Source organism: Grampus griseus (assembly GCF_964374135.1).
Source record: "Grampus griseus genome assembly, chromosome: 6".
Taxonomy (NCBI): domain Eukaryota; kingdom Metazoa; phylum Chordata; class Mammalia; order Artiodactyla; family Delphinidae; genus Grampus; species Grampus griseus.
In genome coordinates, this window is record NC_139000.1 from 106,042,936 (window position 1) to 106,067,824 (window position 24,889).

General features: G+C 49.2%; 2 protein-coding genes across 4 annotated transcripts in view; both read left to right on the top strand.

The window, feature by feature from the left end:
- MSRA (methionine sulfoxide reductase A) overlaps window positions 1–13,845 on the top strand; it is a 367,438-nt gene extending 353,593 nt beyond the window's left edge. For all 3 annotated transcript variants that reach the window (XM_082657570.1, XM_082657568.1, XM_082657569.1), the window contains one exon: window positions 13,086–13,845. In XM_082657570.1, the coding sequence (XP_082513696.1) occupies window positions 13,086–13,250 (165 nt within the window). In that variant the 3' untranslated portion in view covers window positions 13,251–13,845. The remainder of the gene's footprint in view (window positions 1–13,085) is intronic.
- Window positions 13,846–21,025: 7,180 nt separating this feature from the next.
- The window catches only part of PRSS55 (serine protease 55), a 50,429-nt gene continuing 46,565 nt past the window's right edge, over window positions 21,026–24,889 (top strand). Inside the window, exons 1-3 of the mRNA XM_082656382.1 lie at window positions 21,026–21,141; window positions 21,889–22,116; window positions 23,860–23,941. Coding sequence (XP_082512508.1) covers window positions 21,988–22,116; window positions 23,860–23,941 — 211 coding nt within the window. The 5' untranslated portion in view covers window positions 21,026–21,141; window positions 21,889–21,987. The remainder of the gene's footprint in view (window positions 21,142–21,888; window positions 22,117–23,859; window positions 23,942–24,889) is intronic.

The window sequence follows — 24,889 nt, forward strand, 5'->3', positions numbered from 1 at the left end:
ATTTAAAAATGGGTAAAAATCTGAACAGACAGTGCACCACAGAAGATATACAGAAGGCAAATAAGAACATTAAAAGATGCTTGGCATTATTAGTCATTAGGGAAATGCCAATTACAACCACACTGAAAGACTGCTACACACCAGTTAGAAGGGCTAAATTAAAAAATAATGGCAATACCAGGTGCCAACAAGATGCCAAGCAGTAGGAACTCTCAAACATTGCTGGTAGGAATGCAGAACGCTCCGGAACTTTCTTATCAAGTTCAGTGTACATTTGTCACAGGCCCTAGCAGTCCCACTCCTAGGGTTTTGCCTAAGATAATTAAGACTTAGTTCAGACAAACCCAATACCTGAATGTTCAGAGCAGCTTTATTCATAACAGCCCCGAACTGGAAACAACCCAGATGTCCTTCAGTTGATGAAAGGATGGCCAGACCGCAGTATGTATATACCTGAGAAAGCCCTGCTCTCTCACTTCTGGCTGACCTCAAAGCCCTGCACAGGTAGGGGAATTCCCTGACGGTCCAGTGGTTAGGACTTGTTGCTTTTCACTTCCAGGGGCCCGAGTCAGGGTTAGGGTTATGGCTAGGCCCAGATTCAATCCCTGGTCGGTGAACTAAGATCCCACAAGCCCTGCCATGCAGCCAAAAAAAAAAGGGGGGGTGCTTCCCTGGTGGCGCAGTGGTTGAGAGTCCGCCTGCCGATGCAGGGGACACAGGTTTGTGCCCCGGTCCGGGAAGATCCCACATGCCGCGGAGCAGCTGGGACCGTGAGCCATGGCCGCTGAGCCTGTGCGTCCGGAGCCTGTGCTCCGCAATGGGAGAGGCCACAGCAGTGAGAGGCCCACGTACCGCAAAAAAACAAAACAAAACAAAACAAAACGCCCCACACAAGTAAAGAGAGAGAGAAAAGGCAGAGTTAAAAAACCACTGTAGCATTGAAGCTGTGTTTGCTCCAACACACAGAGGGCCAAAGGGTAGAAGTCTCATTGCTTCCCGACAGGTAAGGAACCCTGTGCCCAATCATTAGCTGACCAAGCAGAGATACCAGTGACACACATGGAAGGGAGCACACACTTTACGGAACTAGTCCAAGAAGTCAGTGAACAAATGAGCAGCAGCAACAGCAACAAACCAAGGGGGAGGGTAGTCTGATTTTCAGTTACCACTATATTATTTAAGATGCCCAGTTTTCAAGAAATTACGGGACAAACAAAGAAACATGGAAGTAAGACTTACTAGACAAAGACTTTAAATCAGCTGTTGTAAATACACTCAAAGAACTAAAGGGAACCATGACTAAAGAACGAAAGGAAAGAAAATATGAGAACACCGCTCACCAAATAAAGAATATCAATAAGGAGAGAGAAATTATATTAAAAAAGAGAACTAAATAGAAATTGCAGAATTAAATACAACTAAATAGAAATTCAAAGGTACAATAACTTAAGCAGTAACAAAATCACTAAAGATGCTGAGTTGGTGGAAGAAAGAACAAAGTTAGGTTAATTGGAATCAGAATTGTCCAGTCTGAGCTATGGAAATGATAAAAAATAGTCACAACTCTGAGACTATTCTAAAAACCACTGAGGTGTCAACTTCAAAAGGCTGAATTTTATGGTATGTGGACTATATCTCAATAAAATAGTTATCTGAAAAAAAGAAGCACAGTTTAGAAAAGGCTCTGGAACACATGGCTCAGAGAGACAACATGGGTAACAGAAGGGTGACCTCCTAGTTTAATCCTCTCGTTTTACAGTTGGGGAAACAGAGGCCCAGACCCAGACAGGTGAAACAAGGTGCCCAGTGCTTGAGGTGTAATCGACAGGAACTCTTTACCCATTTTACAGCTATGGTGACCAGCCAGCCCAACTGACCCCAGACTTTCCTAGTTTTAACACTGACAGCCCCGCATCCTGAGAAGCCCCTGGTCCTGGGCGAATCAGCCTGGTTGGCTGCACTGTCTGCAGTTCACACTGGGACAAATATTCTTTCCTGTGGCTCTGAATCGCTGACATTCATACGTAGATGAGAGATGGTGGTACTCAGAAAAGTTCCTTTGCCTTGCTGAACTCAATGTTCTCAACTGAAGCAGCTGGCATTTTGCTTTAAGTTCTTTTCTATTCACCCTTTCAGAATGAAGGATCTTTCCTTTTAAAGAAATCTGCATTTCATCCACAAGGTGAAAGCCAGTGTCCTTGGCTTCCTTGAAAAGTGACAAGTGGATTCTTTTGTATACTAAACGCTAAGGATATAACAGAAACAGAGGTTGTCGTTAATTGACTTCAGATATGAAAAAGCAGATTATAACCCCTTAGAGATATATTCAGAGGAGAGTGGGAGAGGGAGAGAGATCCATTTCCTGTCAAACTAAAAGCCATGAAAGGAAAACTTGTATAGGAAAAGTCACTTGAATTCCGTTTCAAACCCAGCAGACCTCAAAGGCAAGGGAAACCAGCGGTCCTTGAACATGTGATTGATGTTGTCACCTCGTGGCTGGAGGAGACGCTGCAGAAGCCAGAGCAAATGGGCAGTGGCACGTTTCAGCCACACAGCTCTGTGCCTCTCCCCCCGGCCTGCAGCTGGGGTGCCCAGCTCAGCCTCCCTCCTTTCCAGGCCAGGGCTGCCACCCAGCCCAGCCTGACACGGGGCTCCTCCTTTCAAGGCACTCAGTAGAAAGTGAGGAAGGACCCAGTTCCTCTTGCCCCCAGGAAATGGTGCTTGGAATTTATAAGGTATGGGGAGGTGAAGGATGACAACCAAGTCGTACCGTCCCCACCTTGGCTCAGCTTGCCTTAAAGCCGCGGCCGCGGCCAAGCAGGTGAAACTGAGGCATCGGCCAGCTTTGCCTGGGTTCAAGCGCTCCCTCTAACCCTGTAGAGTGTTTCCACCTGTCCCTGTGATCGCAGGGCAGTGGATGCACAGAAAGTGTGTAGCTCGGTTACCTTAAATGGGAGCAAACAGAAAAACAGGCCATAAACTTGATGCCTCCAAAGGCCTCGCCCCGCATCTGCTTTCATCTCTTCCTGCTGTTCAGCTGAGCCCCTTTCAGCTTTCCCCCGCTCCCCATCCAGGCCCTTCAGCACCCCTCAAATATGTCTCATGACCCCCTCCCGCCGTGTACTCGGAGCAGACCCACCTCTGCACTCCCCAGCCTGTGGGCGTGGCTCCCATTTTGCCACATGTCAGCCATCACTCCGCACCCTCAGGCCATCCCATACTCATCATGTGACCGGACTCCCTGCCTAAACCAGAAACTCCTTGAACGCAGGGAACTTGTCTTCCTCAGTCCGGCCTCACGAGCACCTGCTACGTACACAGTAGGCACTTAGGGTGTGATTGCTCACATGCCCGTCATTATTCCTGCTTTAGAGATTGTCTTATTCACCTCTCTGTCCCTAATGTCTAGCACAGTACATGGCGCCTAGCAAATGCCCCACCATGATTGCCGAAATTAGTTAATTAAGTCAAATTGGAGAGTTAAAAAAAACTTATTTGCGGGGAAGTTGCACGACGGGCTCGCGTGAGCAGTGCCTGCCTTCCCGGATCTTTCAGCATCACACCCCGAACCAGGGAAAACCGGGGTCTGTAACAGAGGAAATAAAGTATTCCGTTCGGGGACTTGCTGCAGGTTGTCACCGCCTCGCAGCAGGGCCAGCTGGGAGCGATGCTGCTGCTGTGGCAGAGGGGAAAGTACGAAGCTCATGCTGGTGCCGGACAGTTTCTTCCCAGGAAGAACGTCAGTCCCTTCCTCTCACATCCTGGTGATCAGAGGAAGTCATACGGGCAACCTGACATCAAGAGGGAGGGCAAGGGATGTTGGTGACCATGAACGCAGTCTGCCATGCTTGTCTGCTAGAGCAGTTTCTCAAATCCATGCACATGGATCGCCTGGAGACGGTTTTAAAACTCAGATCCTGATTCAGTAGGTCCGGGAACGGAGCCAGATTTTGCATTTCTAACAAGCTGCTGGCCTATCGTCCACACTCTGCGGACCAGGGAGAAAGCTTTGAATCCTTACTGGCCACACCGAACTCCTTCCCTGTCCCCTTCTCTGCAGAGACAGAACTCGGCTCGTAGCTCTATCATTTTGTGCTGCAAACCAAGAAAAACCTCTTTGCCAGTCAGCAAACACTTACGGTTTACCTCACAGGCAAGGGGGACACAGAGGAATAAATAATGAAAGTCATTAACAGCTCAACACAACTGCAGAGTCTGGGGAAGGACAGAGCACAAGGATGCTGCAGCTGTTCTCAGAAGCCAGAATCCTTCCATCCAGAGGCCACCATTTGCATAAGCAGGTTTGGTAAATGGACCAAGTTAGACCTAATTGTGTCACCTCTGTCTGCTGTGCCTCCCATGGTTTCACGGAGCTGGGAAGGGTCAGTGCAGCTCTGACTGGGCCTCATAAAATCTTCAGCCCCATCGAGCACCCTCCTTGTCCGTGTCACGTCTCTGTCCCAGGATCTCCTGCTGGCCCTTGCAAGTGCTGACGGCCACTGAGGGGTTGCAGGGGGCGGTATCCATGGGTCCAGAGCCTCGAGCTCCTGTTGTCCCAGGGTCCTCCCTGGTACAGGAGGCGGGCAGCCTGTCCATCTCCTCCTTGGGGCTGAAGCTGAACCCCTGTGGGCAGTGGCAAACCCGCTCCCCACGCCACTGCAGTTGCGTGGTGCTGAGCTGCCAACACACGTGCCTCTGCTCAGCTCGGAAGAGATGCTGTTTTTTCTTTCGAGTGGTTTTATTTAAAAGCCATGCCAGTCACTTTATATCCTTTCTCCGAAGTTTTGATTGATGGCAATCTGGTCAGCCAGAAGCTGCCAATGGAATAAAACTGCTGACTTGGGCATCGGCATTGGCTGAGCTTATTAAACCTGCACGGGTGTGTGTGGGGTGTGTGTATGTGTGTGTGTGTGCACGCGCACACGCGCAGGATGGAAACATAGCACAGGATTCGATGGAGTTAGATCTGGAACGAACTGAAGGGCCCTCAGTTCAGAAGGGCAAAGTAGGAACCAAGGAGGAGCTGTGCCTGTATATGCTCCCTGCTGCCACTAGAGGGCAGAGTGCAGGCCAGCATCAGGGTCTCTTGGGTCCTGCCGGGAGCCTTTTCCTCTCTAAAGGAGAGCTGGTGGGCCTGCGGGGCAGCAGTCTCAGGTTGATCTGTTAAAAGACAAACCCAACCCTAATTTCCTGTGCGCTCAGTATCATAAACTGGATTTCAGTATCATAAACGATTTCAGTTCTAGGACACTAAGTTCTTACCATTAAAATCATTTAAAAGATGATCATAAAATAAAATGACACACGCTTACACTTTACAAATAATTACATAAAAACCGAACACTTAAGGTAAGGCTAATTTCTTTTGGTGGGTGGAGGAGACGGGGTTTGCTTGGATCAGACTTAATGAGGCTTTAAAAAATATGCATCTGCTGAGGTTTGAACTCATCAGGTACCTTCTCCCTTCCTGGTGACTTTCTCACTGTCCACAGAGCCGTTTCTCATTGGGCCTTCAGACTGTCTTGAAAATGCTCATTGCCCATTGGACATGCCGCCGGCACGTTCCAGCGCCCTAAGAAGGCGGGGGTGGGCAGTTGCCGTGATGACTTTTTGTGTCCAAAGGTTCTGAATACAGGGCCCATGGATGGACTCCAAAGGGTCATAGGATACTTTGAAATTATAAGCAAATATTTGATCGTGAGTTTATGTGAGAAGAATGTCCACAGTGTTTATCAGATCTTCGAGGGAATCCATGACCCGCCCCCCCCCAAGATGTTAAGATCCACTATCATAAATTGGGGTTTCTTTTTTATGATGATACAGTTTCTAAAAAGAGAAGGTGTCCATAGGTCACTCCATCTAACATGGGGGTTGAATGTATATAGCTTGGCATTCTCATGTGCACTTGTATTCACATATGTGTGAGGACACACTCACATGCAAATGTGTACATACATCCTCGCCCACACACATGTGTACACACACGTGTGCCAGTGTCTCTAGAGCCACCCCCTCACCCATCCCTGTCCTGCTCTGTAGAATTCCAGCTCAAGGTTCCTGGTGGGTTCATACTGACCTTCTATACCTCAGACACGTGTGTGGCAGGACAGGGCAGACTCAGCTCCCTGGGGTCTCACCCATCCTGTATTTCCAAATTCCAGGGACAGCATGTATGTGGGAAGGAGCATGAAATCCAGAGCCAGACAGATCTGGGTTCTTATCCCAGACCCACCACTAACTCTCCAGGCACATGAATTTGAGCGTGGTTCTTAATCTCTTTGAGTTTCCTTGTGGGTGGAGTCAGAATAACTATTCCCCCACCCCTACGGGATTCCTAGCGTGATGAAATGAGAAAATGAAAGACAGGGCGTCCTAAGCTTGCGTCTGCCCCTTTGGAGGGCCCTGCAAGCCCCTCCTCTGACATCCATCAGAAAATCGATGTGGAGCCTAGCATTTAACATGCAAACTCTGCTTTCCTGACACTTGAAGTAGGTCTTCTGCCATCTTTTGGATTCAAATGATACTTGGAAAGTTTGTGGAATTCAGTATTTGGTGGTGGGGGGGGCATTTATCCCTCTGAGTGGCTGGGAGGCAGGCAATGCCAGCTCTCTATCAGGGGGCCTTAGAGGAGCTCTCTGATTGGCCCTCCATCTTTACAATGCAGTCATTGATAGGTGGCATCAGTTGAGGTGGGACAAGATAAAGAATAACCGAACCACATGTTTGCAGCAAGTCTTTTTACTGTTGAACTCCTTTTGCACTTCCTTGGAGGAGATTAACGTCAAAACGGGGGGCAACTGATAAAAACAATCCAGGAAGGATCTGTGTAACTGTCATGGGGTGAGCTTGTCATGCAGCAAACAGTGTTATTTGACAGCTAAAAAAAGCAATGACAGGCAACCCAGTGTCCATTGATGGATGAAGGGGTAAACCAAATGTGATGCATACATACAACGGAATACTATTCAGCCTTGAAGAGGAAGGGACTTCTGACACAGGCTACAACATGGAGGAACCTCAAGGACATTATGCTGAGTGAAAGAGGCCAGTCACAAAAGGACAGACACTGTGGGATCCCATTTCTGAGTACCTGAAATAGTCAGATTTACAGAGACAGAAAGTAAAATGGTGGGTATGAGGGACGGTGGGGAGGGAGGAATGGGGAGTTGTTATTTAATGGGGACAGAGTTTTAGTTTTGCAAGATAAAAAGTTCTGGAGACTAGTCACACAGCAATGTGAATGTACAAAACACCACTGAACTGTATACCTGAAAATGGTTAAGATGGAGAATTTGAAGTTATGTGTATTTTCCCACAATTTTAAAGAAAGCCAGCGAGGTGACCAAGAAATATGTCACATGTTTTGAGGTCCAGGGATGTGAGCAGGGTGGGGAGAGTATGATCCAAATATAAGTGTCTAGGTCTCTTTTGGATATTTTGAAATAGTGACCTGTCCCTCTCTAAGGGGAGGGTAGCTCCTTCGTCTGGCCACGGTGGTCTTGTAGCAGTGCTGGAAATAGTCAGGAGACAGGTTCTCGTCCTGTCATTGATGAGTGGCTCTGGACAAGCCTCCGCTCTGCCTGCACTTTGGTGTCCTCCGCTGAGAAATTAGAGGATAATTCTCCCCTCTTCGGTCAGTGAAAGCCTCGCATGGACTGCAGTGCGTGCGGAAGCCCTTTGGAGACACTGCAGTTCAGGACGAACACAAGGACTTGGGATCGAGGCTGCTTCTCTGCCTTGATACACTTCTCGCCCTACCTGTTGATGCTCCAGCATGGCCTGCACTGCTGTGGCCTCCAGGCAACATTCAGTGTGGCCTCAGAGTCTGTTGTTTCCACACAATACGCTTTGTATCCCTGGGCACCTGGAGAATCTCAGCGACGCTAACAGTGAGCTTCTTAGCGGGTTGCAGTAAGCGGAAAGGTCACGTGTTCATTAATTTTATTAAAAGAAAGGCTTCCTGCTGGCAGCCCTGGAAGGGTGGGTTGGGTCCAGGACACTCCCGCTGGCAGAACATCTGTAAGGGAACGGCCTGGCCACCTCCTCCACAGGCTGGGGCTGGAGACACCGCTTGGGAGCTGGGAGCTCTGCCCCAGCTTATTGACCCCCCACCTCTTTTTCCTGCTCCACAGAGATGGGCTGTGCAGCTGTAGAATTAGGGCGTGCCCGCGGGTGGAGATGAAGGCCTGCCTAAGGAGGGCAAGATGGTGGGCTCCTTTCCCCCAGGGTGGGCACTGATGGGAAAGTAGGTCAGGACTACCACGTAGTCAGAATGTGCCAGGATGCTCTGCGCCGTCTTGGACTCTCATCATAGCACATTGAGGGAAGTATCGTGCCCATTTTACAGATAGAAAAGCTGCTTCCAGGAAGAAAATGATAAGAGAATAAAGGCAGAGGAGGCTTCCTGGGACCATCTAACAAAAGGGTGAGGTAAGAGTCTGTGAGAAAAGCATCTGATCAGTTCCACTAGGTGACCCTCCCACAAGAGATTCTGAACCAGGTGTCACACTGATGTGCATTATTTCACGTTAGACCCCACTTACTTCCTTCTTAAAAATCAGCAAAAATAAAAATAAAAATGCAACAAACAAGGAGAGCTAGATAACTGTTTTGGCGTCAACAAGAGTGGAAGGTAGAAAAATGAGGGCTGGGCGTAGGGGGCGGTTAGGCCCAGTGGCTCTTCCTCGGGGGCTGGTCCCGGTGAGGGAACAGGCAGAGCAAGCGGATGTGCAGGGCTGCCCTTCTGAGTGGCAGTGGGTGAGCAGCCCTGGAGCCTGGAGTGACGAAGGATGAGTTGGGCCTGGGGGTTGACCAGCGAGAGAGCGTGTTTCCTGGAGGCATCTGACGGGGGTTTGAGCCATCCGGGGGGGGGGGGTCACTTTGACCTCACGCTCTGCACTCCGTTTCAAAGGTGGCTCTGTAGAGTCTGAAGGAAGGGCACAGAGTCTCCTTGGGCGACGTCAGCGCGGTCTGGAGGCAGGGCCCACTAGCCTGGGGTCCCCCAGGGGTTCATCCTGAGAGGTCGGCTGTGCTCGAGGCCAGAGTGTTTGCTGCAGCTGCTTTCAAGTCTATCTGCCATGCTTTTCCTGTGGGTTTTCCTGTGGGCAGCCCACCCTCACGGGCACAGCCTCCTCTTCATAAGATACCAGGAACCTCTGTGGGTGATGTGATTCATCATCTCTATAATCAGGAACGGCCTGTCATCGGTGTGGTCCCTGTCGTGGACGATGGGGGAGGCCACACGTGTTCTAGCTCTCCCGACACTCCCTTCCCTCCCACGCGAGTGGGCAGGTGAGCGCGAATGATGCGAGGATCGGGGTAGCCTTCCATCTGCCCTAATTCATGAAGGAAAAGTAAGTTACAAACAACGACGTAGCCGTTATCAGTCACAAATTACTTACGACAGCCCCAGTAACGGATTGGGGACCTGGCGTACGGAGATGCTATAGGAGAAGGGTCTGGAGACTGAGGTGCACCCGTCAGCACCAGCACAGCTTGGGCATGAGGCCAGACTGACCACTGGACTTTGGGGGCCAGAGGGACCATCTATAACCCGGTCTTCATTGCCCACCACCCCCATCACCTCAGTCACCCCCGCCTCCAAAGAGTGAAAGGGCTTTTTCAGGAGCTGCAGGTGATGCTGAGGCCATCCTTCTGTGGAAGATGATTGGCCCTCTCTCCACGGACACGGCCGCTGCAACGCATGGTCTAAAGAGTAAACCGCCCTGGGAAACTGGCCGAGAGTCTGTGACAAGGAGGGGACGGACAGACTCAGCTTCCTGGTCCCCGAGCTCCTCCTCGCTGCCCCCTCCCAGGTCCCCAAGGAGGTGCTTTGGCTTGAGGCAGCAGCAGGGACCCAGGTGGAAGCCCGAAGGTTAAGAGGAGCGCCAAGAGATCCCCAAGACTCGTTCACTCATTTCTTATATTGATACATTATGCGCCGAGATGAGGTAGAGAAACAAGACAGTCCATACTGTCAAGGAGCACGCGGTCCAGCACGTGTAATGCCAGAGGGGAGTGGAAGTGGATAATTGCGATGCGATGTCTCAAGCGCCATAAGGGGTGGCAGCGTCGTGGGAGCCTAGAAGATGGACTAACTTCAGCCCTAATGAATCAGGAAAGGTTTTATACAGGTGGGGACATTTGACCTGGGTCCTGAGAGGTGGGTAGGAGTTCGTGCCGTAGAGAAGAGGGAACATTCTAAGGAGGTCGTGTGCAAGGGAATGGAATGTTCAGGAAATATGTAGGGGTCAACACGACCCAAGAAAAGAGTACACAGAGAGGGAAAGGAAAGAGCTAGAGAACGGGGAGAGAGTGAGGCTGAGGTGGGGTGGGACCCAGCAGGAAGAGGGAAGGGCCGGCAGGTTCTTCCAGGGATCAAGGTTTAAGGAGGAGCTATTACCAGCAGCCGGCTCTCCCAGCAGCTCTAGGGGGTGTGTGTGTGTGTGTGTGTGTGTGTGTGTGTGTGTCCCTCCGGATGCAAGTGAGGAAGCAGAGGGCCGGAGCTCTGGGAAGGAGGGAAATAGAGACAAGATAGGGTTTTCGTTTTCCCACTTCCTCTGTTGTACATCTAGTTTCTTTTGGGCGCTTTTGTCCCCTTTCCCCAGTTTCAGAGCGAGGTTGAGGACAGCCCCGTGCTAAGTGAGGCCTCAGCCTGGACGCTGCTGGCCCAGTGCACGGGGGCGACGTCCACCGCAGAGCAGACGTGGCCAGAATGTCCCAGCCTAATGGGAGGTGCAAGAGGGCAGCGTGTGGGTCTGTCTCCTGCGGGTTTTCATCGCTTTTTATTCTCGGTTTTTCCTGCCATCTTGTGGTGGATTCTGGTACTGCAGCCCCCTCCCCACACCTCCCTTCCCGCTGCTCCCGGAAGGATGCTGCCCTGGGGTGGTCGTGGGCAGGGGTGGCTCGGAGCTGGCGTGAGAGGGGGAGGGTAGCAAGGCAATAGCGCCCACTGGCACCGGCCTCCCTACCTCGGGGAAAAGAAGCTTCTGGAGACGGCGGCTGCGGCCTCCAGGGCCTCGGGAAGGCCGTCCTTGTTTGTACCAGGAGGATGGCCATTTGTGAAGAAGACAGATGCGGGCAGGCGGGAGGGCGGCGAGTGGGGAGGAGGCCCGCGCAGAGGACTAGCCGGGAGGTCACTCCCGACTCGAAGTCTACCCAGACAGTTAACCAGTCTCGGGTCCTCGTGCTCACGCAGGTTCTGGTTCCTGAAAACATTCCTGGCACTAAATGCCATGTTCGTCGCGGTTCACCACAGAAACAGAAAGTGTTGGAGATATTTTAAGCGGGGCGGGTTTCACAAAGGGAATTTGGTGCTTCCAGAATCATTTGAAAGGCTGGTGGAGTGAAGGTCAGAGAACAGCACCTCTGGGTTTCAGGAGGCCAAGAAGTTACAGAAGTGGCTAGAAATCATTGCGATGGCTTTGATTGCCCACAGCACAGGGGTCAGAGCCCCAGGTCTGCCCTCTGCCAGTGCTCGTGCCCATCCCCACAGCTGCACCTGGCCGATAACAGCTTCTCCTCGGATTTACCCGCCAGCTGTCACGTGCCCTTCTCCCATCGGCGGGATCTCAACCGGGGCGCGGCAGGCGGTGGCATGTCAGAAATGCGTTTTCCCAGCTTGCAGCCAATGCAATAGCAGGGCGAGCCGAGGGTGTCAGGGGCCAAGACGCAGTATCGGACACAGACTTTTAAATATGGACGATAATAATAGCATCAATAGTTCCTTCAGCCGGCTGCCGTGTGGCTGAAGTTAACCCAGAGCGTGGCATGTGGTAAACCTCGATAATCGCTCGTTTACACAGAACTGCCAGAACTGAAGTCAGAATGGCTCGCCATTCTCCTGTCTAACCCTTGTAAGGGAACGGGCCGCCTCTGAGCTGCGGGGTCCAACCCGCCCGCCTTAGTCAGGATCCTTCCTTTACCCCTCCTGGGTCTGCCTGGCGTCAGTTCCGCAGTCAGCCTCATTCTGGCGCAGAGGGCTGGGCGGACATTTAGGAAAAAGGTGAAGGTTCTCAGGGAAAATCAGGGACTCGTGCTGAGTATTAAATTGGATTCCCTGTGCTGTGCCGATTTGAGGACGTCATCTTAAATGGACCAACGGACGGTCAGAGCCTGGTCAGTTCCATCATGAAAACACAAGTTGGAGCTCGGCCACGCACCCCTGTCCAAAATGGAATCAGTGAACCTGGGTCGCGTCTCTGCTGCCTTGCGCTCAGATACCCCGAGCAGCCTGTACCAGGAAAGAAATAGGGCACAGCTGAAATCCAAAAGGGAAAGGAAACGGGCTAAGATCCATGGGGAACAATGACGAGTTCTTCATCCGTCTCCTGCCCCAAATAGCTCCGCTCTCCTCCCCCACTGGTGTTTACATGTGTTCCTTGCCTGGCAGCAGATGCCACCAGGCCTTAAACTGGGTCACAGAGGGCGGTGAGGGACCGACCAGGCCCTCAGGCCACGTCCTCCCCTGCCCTCACTCCCCAGAGGCTCCAGCCTGGAGCGGCAGAGCCCGGACCCCAGGTGGCCCCTGCCCTCCAGGCATCCTGGCGGGGTTCCTGCTGCCCAGAGCCGCAGCCGGCGAGGGGGTCCTCTGTCCAGCCTGTGAGGGGGCAGAGGGGTCGGCGCTGGGTGCTGTGCAGCCTCCCCGCCCCCTCCTGCCCCGCCATCCCCTCTCACCGCAGCCAGGCGCCAATCCCCTCAGGGACCCCAGCCTCCCCAGGGCAGCCGGGGAGCCACACGGCCCTGCTGCTTCCCCTGCAAACAGGGTGGCTTCACACAGACCCACAGAGCCCAAACCTGGGCTCCCGACACCCACGGGGGCAGAGGTGGTGTAGAGGGTAGAGCATAACTTACAGTCAGAACCAAACCCAATCAAACCCAACCCGGATTTCAGACCCCAGCGCCCTGGGGCACACGAAGGGAGATGGCTGCCCAGAATAACCCAGCAGGGAAGTGGCCGAGCCCGGGCCCCAAGGACCGCTGCGCACCCCCAGCCACGTGTCTGCCCCTCCCATCCTGACCTCCTGGCCCTCCTCCTTCCCGGGATCCCTGCGCTTCGGGTCCTCATGGCGCCTTTCCCTCCACAGGTTCTGTCAGAGCACGGCTTTGGCCTGATCACCACCGACATCCGCGAGGGACAGACTTTCTACTACGCAGAGGATTACCACCAGCAGTACCTGAGCAAGATCCCCAACGGGTACTGCGGCCTCGGGGGCACCGGAGTGTCCTGCCCGCTGGGTATTAAAAAGTAAAAAGTAATTTCTCCCCACATGTTCAGCCCTTGAGGTCACAGCAAAAATGCTTCCAACAAATCAGGCAATTCTTTTGTGGTTCATTCACCATCAGGTGCTTTTTGAAGTGCACAAAGGCATTCATAAAAGTCTGCTTTATTGATGTGTAATTTACATGAAGTGCAGTGGCAAGCTGATAACACGTAATTTATCTTCTAATAAGTTATGGTGGGAGGAGAGCTGTGAAATTTTTTGGCTCATTTGGTGTCTGAACGAGAATAATGAATAATCAGTGTTCACCCTTCTTGTGCCTGGGTGCCTGCCGCGGGAACCAAGCTGGGAGATCGTTGGAGGGGATAGGGCGTCCTTTATCTGTGCCCTGTCCCACCTCACAAGCCCTCCTGCCCTCCAGTGCCTTAAAATTTGCAAATATTTATAGCCACAATGCATCATTCACTGAAATACTTCGCCCAGCTGATCCTATACGTGTGTAAAGGGCTTTCTCTCTCTTTTCGGCCCTCCTCGTGGCAGAGAAGAGATGTGAGTTAGCTTGATGAATTTTAATGCTTTGCTCACAGCTATGAGAAGTGCTTGTTCTAATAAAAGTCTACAGTCTAATAATACAAACTGTCTGATATCTGTCTTTTACTTGTTTAGGTAGGATATTTCTAAGTATTGCAAGATAAACTTTAGAGCTCTCAAAGAGCTTGCGAGGGAAAAAGTCTTAAGAATCATTTTCCCCCAAACAGGAAATCTGATTGAAATCTTTAGAAAACAGGTACACCTCTAGCTTCTTGCAACTTTAGTAATAACAGCTGTTTTCAACATGCCAATTACAGCCGTCACATCAGGGGCTATTCTAGAGAGCAGACACGTGGAATCCCTGCCCTAAAGAGTCTTTATATTCAAGACCAGGGGTGGGGGAAGTACACAATAAACAGGTAAACACATGAATAAGTAAGATAATTGCTGGTCCTGAGAAATGATAGGAAGATGGGGAACAGGGCAAGATGTTAAGTTGTGTCTGGGTGCTAGGACTTGTGTTGAGAGCTGTGTTAGCCACGCTGGTTAGGGGAGGTGGTGAAGCGGTGAGGTCTGTAAGGTGGTGACACGTAAGTTGAGAACTGAATGATCTGAACAATGCAAAGGAGAAACGGACACACGAGTTGGGAGAGGAGAGCGGAGCTCTGGGGGCAGGAGATGGACTAAGAAATAAGACATGGTTCCCCCTGGATATAGCCCATTTCCTTCTTTTCCCTCTTGGAATTCTGCTGTGCCCTAAACACCTCGAGAATACTTAAGTGGAGTAGCTATCCCTAATCCCTGTCAGCATCCCCACTGTGGTTGCTTGAAGGAAGAGCTTTCCAAATACAAGGACCAGGAAGTATAAATGGCCCAAGACAGGGGGATTTTGTGGTGTTTGAGAAACAGAAAGGCCAGTGGTGCTGGAATAGTGTGAATGAGGAAGGTATTGTGGAGAAGTATCTCAGAGAGGTAGGAAGAGCCAGACCATGCAGAGTCTTCTAAGGACATGTTAATAGGATTAAAAAATTTGATTCTAATTTATCCCTCCCCCACCCCCCTTCCCTTTGGTAACCGTTAACTTTGTTCTCAAAGTCTGTGAGTCTGTTTCTGTTTTGTAAATAAGTTCATTTGTGTCATATTTTAGATTCCACATATAAGTGATATCATATGGTATTTCTTTCTCTTTCTGATTTACTTCACTTAGTATGATAATTTCTAGGTCCATCTATGCTGTTGCAAATGGTATTATTTCATTTTTTTATGTCTGAGTAATATTTATATATATATATATATACATACACACACACACACACACACACACACACACACACACACACACCCACACCCACACCCACATCTTCTTTATCCATTCACCAGTTGATGGACATTTAGGTTGCTTCCATGTCTTGGCTATTGTGAATAGTGCTGCTATGAACATAGGGGTGCATGCGTCTTATTAGATGCATGCACCCCTATTAGAAATTAGAGATTTCTCCAGACATATGCCCAGGAGTGGGATTGCAGGGTCATATGGTAGCTCTATTTTTAGTTTTTCGAGGAACCTCCATACTGTTCTCCATAGAGGCTGTATCAATTTACATTCCCACCAGCAGTGTGGGAGGCTTCCCTTTTCTCCACACCCTCTCCAGCGTTTGTTATCTGTAAACTTTTTAATGATGGCCATTCTGACTGGTGTGAGGTGATACCTCACTGTAGTTTTGATTTGCATTTCTCTAAGAATTAGTGATGTTGAGCATCACTTCACGTGCCTGTTGGCCATCTGTATGTCTTCTTTGGAGAAATGTCTATTTAGGTCCTCTGCCTATTTTTTGATTGGACTGACAAGGGCATCATTTCCAACATATACAAATAGCTCATACAACTCAATAACAACAACAGAAAAACCAATAAGCTGTGTGTTTCTTTCCCACCTCATCTCTAGGACATTTCTTCGTCAGTGATTTCCTGATCGTGAATCTCAGCATTGTTACTCATGGTCTCTGAGAGCCCAAAGCAGCAGGTACTGAGGCTCTGAACCAGGTAGACGCAAAGGAAGGTAAAGAACAAGGACCCTTCTAGAGATCAAGTCTGCAGGTCTCAGGGATGAGCTTACAAATGAAGGGGAAGCAAGGAGCTGTAATGTTTCTCATTGCAGGAGCAAAGGAAATGAAAGAAGCTGTGGAAGATATCTGCTTGTGAGAGAGGGAGAGAATAGGCCTTCTGTTTCAGAGATCCTTGGCATACCCCTCCCTGTGGAAAGATGCTCCACCCAAACTTTGGAGAGGCCTCAAGCTGAAGTTGGTGACCTGCCTGAGTCCCAGGGGAACCATAGGCCTCTGAGTGGGTCCCAGGTATATTTGAAGCGCTCCTATAGGTATATGATTATTTCAGGCACAGCTATTCATATGAGAATCCCTCCTCGCAACCTGCACCCCACCCTTGACCTTACCCCCCAGACTGAGAAGGACACTTGGTTGTGAGGCAATGCAGTGTTTAATCATGGGGATAATAGAAACATCACAAAATACAGTAACAAGATGGCCCAGGGTGATAGAAGCAAACTTTCCCTGGAGTCCGGTTCATGCTTGTAGGGCCTTTTTGACAGCTTCGTCTCCTTCTCAATCCATGACAGATAACTAGACACCTTCGTGTATACTCCAGGTAGTTTCTTCCGGCCGCAGCCCACTCCCCAGCTGACAATGCCCAGCTGGTACCATTTGCTTGTGTTGGTTTTTTTCTGGCAAACCAGAGGCCCCCCCACTGTCACCCTAGGAGAGAAGAGTTGTTTGGGAGTGGAAGGGATGGTGGCAAGTTGCTCTTACAGCCTGTTGAGGGGTGGGCGCCTGGCGCGAGGCACAAAGCACTTCTGGTGTCATTGGAGGATGGGTGGATGTTTCTACCTTTGATGGACTCTCCAACAACATGCCTATACTCCCAGCTCTGTGACTGTCAGAAAAGGGAGCGAACAGTTTGGTCAAAAGCAATGGTGATGAATGACAATTTGGTCAAAAAATAAATATCCATCATCATCATCATCCTGTGACATGCATTCATTCTGATATACCAAGGTGTGCTTTTCTAATCCGTTCTGCCTCTAAGCACTTTTTTGTTTTTTCAGAATTCTTTCAATTTCCCCAGAAAGACCTCATTTTGCTCTTCCCGTGCTGTTTACGATAGCAAAAAGTAAAAACTGAAACCCAGACTCCATTATGCTTTATACTAGGTCATTGGTTGAAGACAGCAGGCGTACAGACTGTATATACAGAACACAAAACATCAATTTTTAAACAATTTACACATTTTAAAGCATTACGGAAGAGATTGCCAAACAAGCACAGGTGGAGCAGACGTCATTGACATGAAAATGAAGGGATCCACTACCTTTCACACCCCCAAACCTTTGGGACCATTTAAAATTTTCTATTAAAGAATAACGTATCTTCAAAAAAAAAAAAATGAAGAATGTATCTTCATCAAAAAATCGGAAAACTGGGGTATGGGAAAAGAACATGAAGAATACCCATAGTTATATAAGTAAATTTATATATAAGCACACACACACGATTGTGTATAAGAAGAATTTTCAGGTAAGATACAGTTAACATTGCTTCTCTAGGGAGTGAACAGGAGAACAATTATAAGAGGTAAACTTCCTCTTCACTGTACACCCCTCTGTACCCCTGGAATTTTCTTTACTGTGTACTGGTGAAATAAACCACATTTCTAATTTCAACCATGCAGAGGCAACTCTTTAGCCAAATGTAACTTTCCACATCCTCATGTATGCAAATACGTCATTATTATTTTACAGAAATAGAATCAGGCGGTACATAGTGTCTCACAGCTTACAAAGATCTATTTTTGAAAATATTAAGTAACACATAGAAGAGTCAGAAAGAAGCACTATTTAATGATACGCCAAAAATACAAAACAAACAACAGTGCCCCCCAAATAGGGTGTGGGTTTATTTGGTTTTTTTAAACCAGATTGTTATCATGAGCAAATTGCTGTGCCCATCAGCTTCCTTTGAACCAAACTGTTCTTCATCCAGTTCTTTGAAGTCATTGGAAATTCCCATGACCTTTCTTTAAAATGAAGAATGACACTCGCTTCTCTAGGGATGATGAGATCTACGTGAAAGACGTACAGTTAAGAATTTAAATTTCTGGAGCCAAACAGACCTTGGTTCAGATCCCAGGGTGAATACGTGGTTGAGAGAATGTGAAATTTTTCTTCAGCGTTTTGAGGCTCATTTTTAGGCTGGTGGTGATTGTACCTCTCCCGCAGGACCACGGTGTGAAGGTAAGCACATGACACCTATAAAACACTATGCCTGGCCCTAATACATGGCAAGCCTGTACTCCCCGGCGGCTCCCACCATTTTTGTGGTGGATGAACCAGGCACATCTGGGCGGGGCCGTGCTGGGCTGCTGGCTTGGGAGCCCGGTTTCTATTGGAACCCAAAAGATGGCTCTCACCCCTGAAGTCAGCGTGCCTTGGTTGGAACTTGGTGTCTGTAATTGACCTTGCTGGTATGTCTTCTGCAAGGCTGTCAGCTTTCCTGGCCCTCCTTTTCCCATCTAAAATAGGCCTGCTTCCTAGAGCTAGTTTGATGTATTTGTGGAAGCAGTTTGTATGCTCTTGAGCACTGAACAGATGTAAGAGATGATGATGGAGAAAACAATATTCGTAGTGTTTACTGTGACCCTCCTCTGCACTATGCTCCTCTGAATGCTTTTGTGTATTGACTCATTTTATCTTCACAGCAGTCCTAGGAGGACTCTTAGTAGTCCCATTTTACAGATGGGGAAATCTGAAAAGGCACAGGCACAGAGGGGACTCCAGGCGGTGAGTAGAGGAGCTGGGAGGGAAGCTAAGGGAGCCTGCAGCCCTAACCACTGGACTGCACAGCCTGCCTTTGGTTACAGAGCATCCCTCCCAAATTCATGTCCACCTGGAACCTCAGAATGTGACCTTACTTGGAAATACGATCTGTGCAGATGTAATTAGTTCCATTAAGATGAAGTCCTATGGGATTAGCATGGGCCCTACTCCAATAACTGGTATTCCTATCAGAAGAGAGCAGAGGAGACACACGCATACAGGGGGGAAGGCCTGTGAAGATGGAGGTACAGACCGGAGGGCTGCACCTACAGGCTAAGGAACGCCCAGGGTCGCCCGCAACCACCAGAAGCCAGAAAAGGCAAGGAAGGATCCTCCCCTAGACCCTCCAGAGGGAGCATAGCCCTGCCGATGCCTTGATTTGGGACTTCTGGCCTCTGGGAGAGAGCACGTTTCTGTTGTTTTTTTTGTATTTTTGTGTGGTACGCGGGCCTCTCACTGTTGTGGCCTCTCCCGTTGCGGAACACAGGCTCCAGATGCTCAGGCTCAGCGGCCATGGCTCACGGGCCCAGCCACTCCGCGGCATGTGGGATCTTCCGGGACCGGGGCACAAACCCATGTCCCCTGCATCGGCAGGCGGACTCTCAACCACTGTGCCACCAGGGAAGCCCACGTTTCTGTTATTTTAATCCACCTCCTATCCAGAGGAGAAAGAAGGCAGCCAGGTAGCCTGGCACTGCTGGCCAGCTTTCTGGGTCAGCCCCTCTCCAGACCATGGAGAAGCTATGTTACCTTGCAGGTGTCCTTCCCACCTTGAAGGTCCCCGGCACACAGCATGCTCGTCGTGAGCAGAGGCGTCATGGGGAAGCATGTTTCCCAGTCGATCAGCTGGATGTTGACTTTCCAGAGCACTGTTTCCATACTTCGCTTAGGAACTGACCCAAAGAAGCAGCAGATGGGGAAAGAACCCTGAGCTCAGCGTGGTCCCTTTGGAGGACCCACCCACATCATGTCTTTTCACCTCAACAACAAGGGAACTGCTCCGTGGCCCCGGCAATGACCCAGATTTGGACTGGGTGAGGAGGGGGTAGGAGGGGTGTCCGGGAGACTCTTGAGCCCACCCTCTCTGAATCAAGAGCTCCTAGGACTGGGTCTCTACTGGATTTCAGCCTCAGTGAACCATTTTCTCACCCTGCCAAGGGTGCCAGGTTCCAGCAAGGGTCCTAAAAAGGAGTTTCATTCAAATCCATGAGGATGTAAAGAGAACCCACGATGACAAGTTCTGTCCTGGGACCCACGGCACAAAAAGATGGGCTTGAAGCTTGTGTCGGGGTCCTTGAGGAGTTCACTGCCTGTGGGCTCTAGCTGAGCCCAACTCCTAGAATGTCCACTTCCGAAGATGGGGATGTGTTCCTCTTTGTATGTTGCTGACTCCCCGGAGCCTTCAACACTGCCTGAATCATAGAGGAGTTTCAAAGAAAATGAGGTAAATGAAGCATGGGGAACTCTAAGTTAAGAAGGTGGCCTTGTTTGCGAAGCTATTGAAAAGCTTCTAAGGGCAATTCCCAAGGAGGAATCTAACACAGCTCTGAGTTTTGGGACCACGTGGGAATCCACGTAGAGCCATTTGGGTGCCTCCTTGGAAGAGCAGTACTGAGTGGAATATGATCTTTCCTGCTCTGTTGATTATGGCGAAAGTCACATTCACCAAGAAGGAAGACAAAAGGACCCCATTTTGTGGGTTGGCTGGGCAAACTGGCAGGAGTAGGTTACAGGTTAACTCTAGAAGGACAAATTTACATTCGGTTTATCCCCTCCTCCTTGGCCTGGACCTGTGGGTTTCAGAGATTTTAGCCACAGAGCCCTTTATCACAGGGGGCAGAACTGGCACCATCAATTGGAACGGAGCTGCTCTGGCTGACATTGGCGTGGACTTCCCAGAGCCCAGCCCCTTTTCCCATTGGTATGTCCCTCCACATTCCTCCAAGCCACCCTGAAGCCTCTGAACACCTCTGCCTGGGTTTTCCCTGAGGCCCTGTTTAGGGTTCCTGTTTCACAACATGGACCTAAAACTTGCTACGTGCGCTCAGGGAGGATGGCTCCCATGTGGACTGAGCAGAAGGGTCATCGTGGGACCTTAGTTGAGAACCGGAAGCGCCCAGGTCCATGAGGCTGACCTCCTGAGGCCAGCAGAGCCTCCAGACTTTGCTTCTCATTGCAAACCTCAGCCAAGGTGCCACCCCACCTCCCCGTTGGGCTATAGTAACTTACTAGTAGTGCCCCATCCAGTCTCCCAGCAGTTTCTCCATCTCTCTGTGTCAGTGACTTCTGAAAGGCAGATGGGTACCTTCTTGACACCCAAGTTCGGTGGGGATTTGAGCAACAGCAAAGCAATGTCATTAATGTAGAACCAGCTGTCAAAATAATAGTGAATAATTAGCTTGTCCACTTTTATCTTTGTCAGGTTTTCGGTGTCAAGATTTCCTTTACCATGTACGACCTCCAAGGTAGATCTTATTCCAAAACAAAAGAAAGAGAAAATAGGTAAGTGGTGGGAGGGTGAAAGGTGAGCCTTAGGAGAAAATACCTGCACTCGTGTGAGACTGTGATCCTGAGAGCATCTGCGGCTCTGCACCTGACACGGAGCCAGGGGGGAGGAGCCTGACCTGAGTGCCTAGCCTGCCCTCTGGCCAGCCAGCTCTTGCCCTGACAGCTCTTTGCTTGGGCAAATTCACTTGTAAATTTCATCAACAAATGTCTGGGAAGCCATACTATGGCATAAGTAATTGAGGGACTTGATTTGCAAGAAAAGCTGACTGGCGATATCACAGACACCTTGGAAGTTTTGCAAAAATATCTTGTACACTGGGACTCAGCACCTTCTGCCATGCAGCCGGGCCTGGCACCCTGCCCTCAGGGCCTAATCCTTCTATGATTTCCCCAACTCCGTGATCTCTGTCAGCCCACTCTCTCCCTGAGTGAGAGCAAATGCTTAGGAAGGGACTCTAGGAGTTTGGACCAGGACTACACGCACCTGGCAAATTGCTGAGAAGCCCAAGGAACATTTGCTCTGCAATGTAGGTCCCACACAGCAAGCCATGCAACACCCTAGGAGGAGAACGGTTTCTTTCCACCTGCAAAGTGTGATATTTAACACAGGTGTCTCCCTCCTGGTATTTTGTTTTATGGCTGATGAACGTGAATAATAGGCATGTCGGGGCAAATATTCTACCACACTGGTATGAAAAAAAAAATTCTATCTGCAACACTTACTTATTTTTGTTTTTGAAGCAATGGGCTGCAGTTAGAATCCACCACACACTGAGGATCGATCCTCCACAGAGATGATTCCCACTGTCAAGGATACGCGTCTGCCATGGGAAATCTACAATGTCTGCAGGCACCCCGCCTATGATATCCAAAGCTTCTGACTTCTCAGAACTGTTTATCCTTTGGCCACATTTCACTAAGAGCAGAAAGAAGGAAGAGGGAGGAGAGACCCAGCGCCCAACAGTCAAGGTTGGTTGGCTTGGAAGACACTTAAGTATGATGCCCCTTTCTCACCCCCCAGCACACAGACAGCAGTGACTCAGCCAGTTTACCACCAGGTGGGAGATCCGTCAAACAAAAACAATACCCTGCACACCTACCAAGGGCACCACAATTACGAGATTGTGCTTTTGGGTGCCTTCACCGTAGTTGTGCTTCTTGGAAGGGTCTCCTGGAAGGGTCTCCGTCTGAGGGCCTGTGAGGAAGGGCACACAGCCACGAGCCCTGGGGCCGGATCTTGCTCTTGCACCCTAGTGGGGAAGCCCAAGGGAAATTGACCAGCCCCTCCTTTCCCAGCTGATTCCTGCATTTTCTGTTGTGATTTATGCACACCACCGTGTTTCACCCAGTTTTAATTCTAAAGATCATCCCAGCTGCACCTTGAGAGAAATTTAAATTTTGGCATTTCCTATGTGATAGGATTGTTTTGACAGCTTCTAGTGGGTTTCCAACATCATTTGAGTAATGGGAAACAATAAACATCATAAAATCTAAAATGTTGACTGCTTACTACTTGCCAGGCACCATTCTGTTCTAAATTAATTAATTCTCATAAAAACCTCACAAGATAGTTGAAATTATCATCATCTCATTTTAAAGGGTAGACAACAAAGGCAAGTTTAAGGTTAGGACAACTGGCCAAGACCAACAGCTAATAAATGACTAAGCTGAGATTTGAACTTAGGCAGTCTGTCTGTGGAGTCTGTTCTCATAACCACTGGGCAAACTGCCTAAGTGTTAACCATACTTATACCTGGGGAGAAAAGTCCATGACATTCATGATATTTCACAGAAGAGTCTCATTTGAGAGGTATATCTATTCAAACCGTCTCTACGGCACACATGGTACCATCACCACACACCATATAGCCAACAACCTCATCACCACACAGCCTCGCCACCATGTATGTCCCCACCACACGTCACCATCAACCACACCACTCAGCACTACACGTTTTACCGCCGCCATTGCACATCGGCACCACCACCAGTCACCACCACTGCTGCCTCTCATCTCTGCCTTTGGGTTTCTCTCCTCCGACTTCCCGGGCCCTTCAGCTCCCCGGAAGTGCTCTGCTTCTTCCCACCTTGGGGCTCTTCCCCATGCTCCTGCCAGAAAGACAGGCTCCTCCCTCATCTGTCTTGCTCCTCTTTGCCTGTGTAACTCCTGTGTATCCCTCAAATCTTAGCTCCTTCCTTGCCTTTTAAGATTACACCAGCTACCCTCAGTATAACTTTCTTACTCAACACCCCACCTTCCCCTCAGGACACTAGCAACAGTGCTGAAGCATTTGTGAAACTGTTAAAGTCTACTTCCCCCATTAAACTGTAATCTCTGTGAGGGATTCCCGTTGCTCCTGTCAAGGAAGACCACACATTGTAAGGAACCTGCAGCCCAATCTCAGATGAAAAGCTTGAATTTTCAGAGCCAGCAAGGGAATCTTGGACTTAATATACAAGAAAACAATGCTGGATCTCTGGAAAATTTTTTAAATAATTAAAATAATAGTTTATGAATATTTAAACAGAATTACCAGTGATTAGTAGTCAAATTGGCTTAATAATTTAAAAGCCCCATATATTAATCTTTTGCTCCATAATGAGAGCCACTTACTGAGCACCTACCGTGAGTCAGCCTCTGTACTGTGTGTGAGAGACACTTAATAATGCCAGCAAACCTCTGAGCTGTGGTTTATTATCCCCATTTCACAGACGAAGAAACAGTCTTGGAGAGATCACGTGATTGCTGAAGACCATTCAGCTTACAAGAGACAGATGGGGATCTTTCGGGCAGGTATGTCCGGTTCTAAAGCCCAGTTGTTTATTCATCTTGCTCGTAGCTTGCATGGTATGTCTGTATTTCGGCAAATCATCCACTCAATTCTTTGAGAATCTTATTTGGCTAAAACGTTGGTATGCGGTTTGGATGATTTCTCTCTAAGGCGAACATCAAACTGGCTGAGATATTACATCTAAAGCCTTGATCACTGACTGTATCCCGGAAGGGAGGCTTTCTGAGTGAGGTGGGAAGAAGGTTTCACCTGGAGCTATCTGATTGGTGGGCAGTGGCAGCCTGCCACCCTCTGTGTAGAACAAGATGTTCAACACAAAAGGGAAAGCAAGATCTGTTGGCATTTTCTGCTGACGGTTCGGAGGTGTTGGAGCGGCAGTAGGATACCAGGCCAAGCTGGTACTAACAGATGCCTTTAAAACTTAAATGGGTAGAAAGTCGTCTTACACTTGGGGAAAAAAGTGCATAATCATGACACAAAACTGAGCAAGAACTGATATTTAATAGATTACAGAATAGAGATTGAAAACTATCTGATCACATCTGAGTCCTGGGCATGAACCGTCAATACTGAACTCAACAAGGACTAGAAATAAAGTCTTGCAACTCCAGTCAAAAAAAATAATAGATCCCAAACTCGAGGTTGTGAGAGGAGCTTTGACTTGGAAGTTTTTCATATGAAAATATCAACCACAAGATGCTGATGAGATGACCTAACCGATAAGCACTCCACTTCCTAGACTGTAGCATTTGACGGTCGTTGGTCTGGGGCCTCGAGGTGTAAGAATAGCATTAACAAGTGGAGCGTGTTCAGAGGTGAGTAACTAGCATGTTGGGAAGCCTCATTATAGGGAACATAAAAGGTCGGGGCTTCAGACTCCTGCAGGGTTTTCTTAAAGACGTGGTATCAGACTTGCTCAGATCCAGTGTCAGTGGGTGAAAACCATATGT